General features: G+C 54.5%; 1 protein-coding gene across 1 annotated transcript in view; it reads right to left on the reverse strand.

Moving 5' to 3' along the window:
• LOC311320394 (von Willebrand factor A domain-containing protein 8-like) overlaps window positions 1–529 on the reverse strand; it is a gene marked incomplete at its 5' end in the record, with an annotated part of 21,483 nt that extends 20,954 nt beyond the window's left edge. Inside the window, 1 exon segment of the mRNA XM_084452125.1 lies at window positions 476–529. Within this exon segment, the coding sequence (XP_084308251.1) occupies window positions 476–529 (54 nt within the window).
• Between the last annotated feature and the right edge of the window lie 1,237 nt (window positions 530–1,766).

The raw sequence follows: 1,766 nt of genomic DNA on the forward strand, positions 1-1,766 counted from the left end.
TTAACTGTCTCCTATCTCTCTCTCTCTCTCTCTCTCTCACACACACACACACACACACACACACACACACATACACACACACACACACGCACACACACACACACACACACACACACACACACATACCCCTTAACTGTCTCCTATCTCTCTCTCTCTCTCTCTCTCTCTCTCTCTCTCTCTCTCTCACACACACACACACACACTCGCTGGACTGCTGCTTTGATCTCTATAAATAGCTCTGATTATCAAGGTGATCCTAACATAATCCCTATCAGATTACCCTAACCCAGGATGAACCCTAACCCAGTATTAACCCTAACCCAGGATGAACCCTAACCCAGGATTAACCCTAACCCAGGATGAACCCTAACCCAGGATGAACCCTAACCCAGGCCACCCTAAGAGTGAGCGGAGCTGGGGAGAGCTGTGTCGGCAGGACGACAGCTACAGCGCAGGGAGGAGGAGGAGTCCTGACCCTAAAACCAGCCGGCAGCGACCTCCAGGACGGCGTGAACGCCCCCCTCTTCATGTTAACGGGTTCACGTTCACTTCTGGTCGACGCCGCCCCAACGAGTGGTCGGTAGTAAGGACTCGGCTGACCGTTAGGGTCAGTGTTTTTTCGGGCTAGTGGGACCACAGACTGGACCTCTTCCTACTGAACGCAAGCCAGCGTTGGTGCTCACCACTCCCCGCCCCCCTACTGTTAACTCCTCCATGCCTGCTGTTGTGTGTTACAGCTTAACATAAGGGGGAAACTTTATTGACACAGCCCTGGCAGGACAATGACAGCAGGAGGGAGATGTGGAAGACGTCATGCTGAGTGTCAAACAGGCTTTGGGGGATCAACCTGACAGACCCCCCCTGGACCCCACCTCCACACACACACACACACACACACACACACACACACACACACACACACACACACACACACACACACACACACAAACATCACAGGACATTTACACAGCTGCCAAGCCAGAGGATGTCTCTGCATCTGCATAGAGGTACAGTATGAAGGGAGTAGGTGCTGCAGGTGTGTGTTTGTGTGTGTGTGTGTGTGTGTGTGTGTCGTGCATACCTTGGGTGCGTGTGTGAATGTGGACGTGCGCACATTTACGTTATGTATCTTTCTGTGCGTGTGTGTGTGTGTGTGTACAGGTGAACAGAGTTGCCACGGGTAACCAGAGCCCGCTGCGTGCCATAGTCCTGAGGTGAGGTAAAGGGTCAAAGGTCGGTCGGCGACGTCACCGCAGCCCTCTTTTAGGGCGTTCACCTCGGCCCCGCCCCCCTCTCCTGTTACATGCGTGTGAAGTCGACCTGAATACCCGCCCCGTACATGGACACGTAGGTACGGTAGCATGACCCGCACACGCGTGATCGCTCCAGGTCACATGACCCGCACACGCATGATCGCTCCAGGTCACATGACCCGCACACGCGTGATCGCTCCAGGTCACATGACCCGCACACACGTGATCGCTCCAGGTCACATGACCCGCACACGCGTGATCGCTCCAGGTCGCGTGTGGATACGGCCACCGGCCTCTCCGACCGCAAGGATCTACAGCCTACATCCTGTCCCCTCTGTCTCTATCTCTCTCTATCCCTCTCTCTCTCTCTATCCCTCCCTCTCTCTCCCTCTCTCTTCATCTCTCCTCTCTCTCTCCCTCTCTCTCTCTTTATCCCTCTCTCTCTCTATCCCTCTCTCTCTCTCTATCCCTCTCCCTCTCTCTCTCTCTATCCCTCTCTCTCTCTCTCTCTAT

This window comes from Borostomias antarcticus (genome assembly GCF_949987555.1).
Source record: "Borostomias antarcticus genome assembly, chromosome: 17".
NCBI lineage: Eukaryota > Metazoa > Chordata > Actinopteri > Stomiiformes > Stomiidae > Borostomias > Borostomias antarcticus.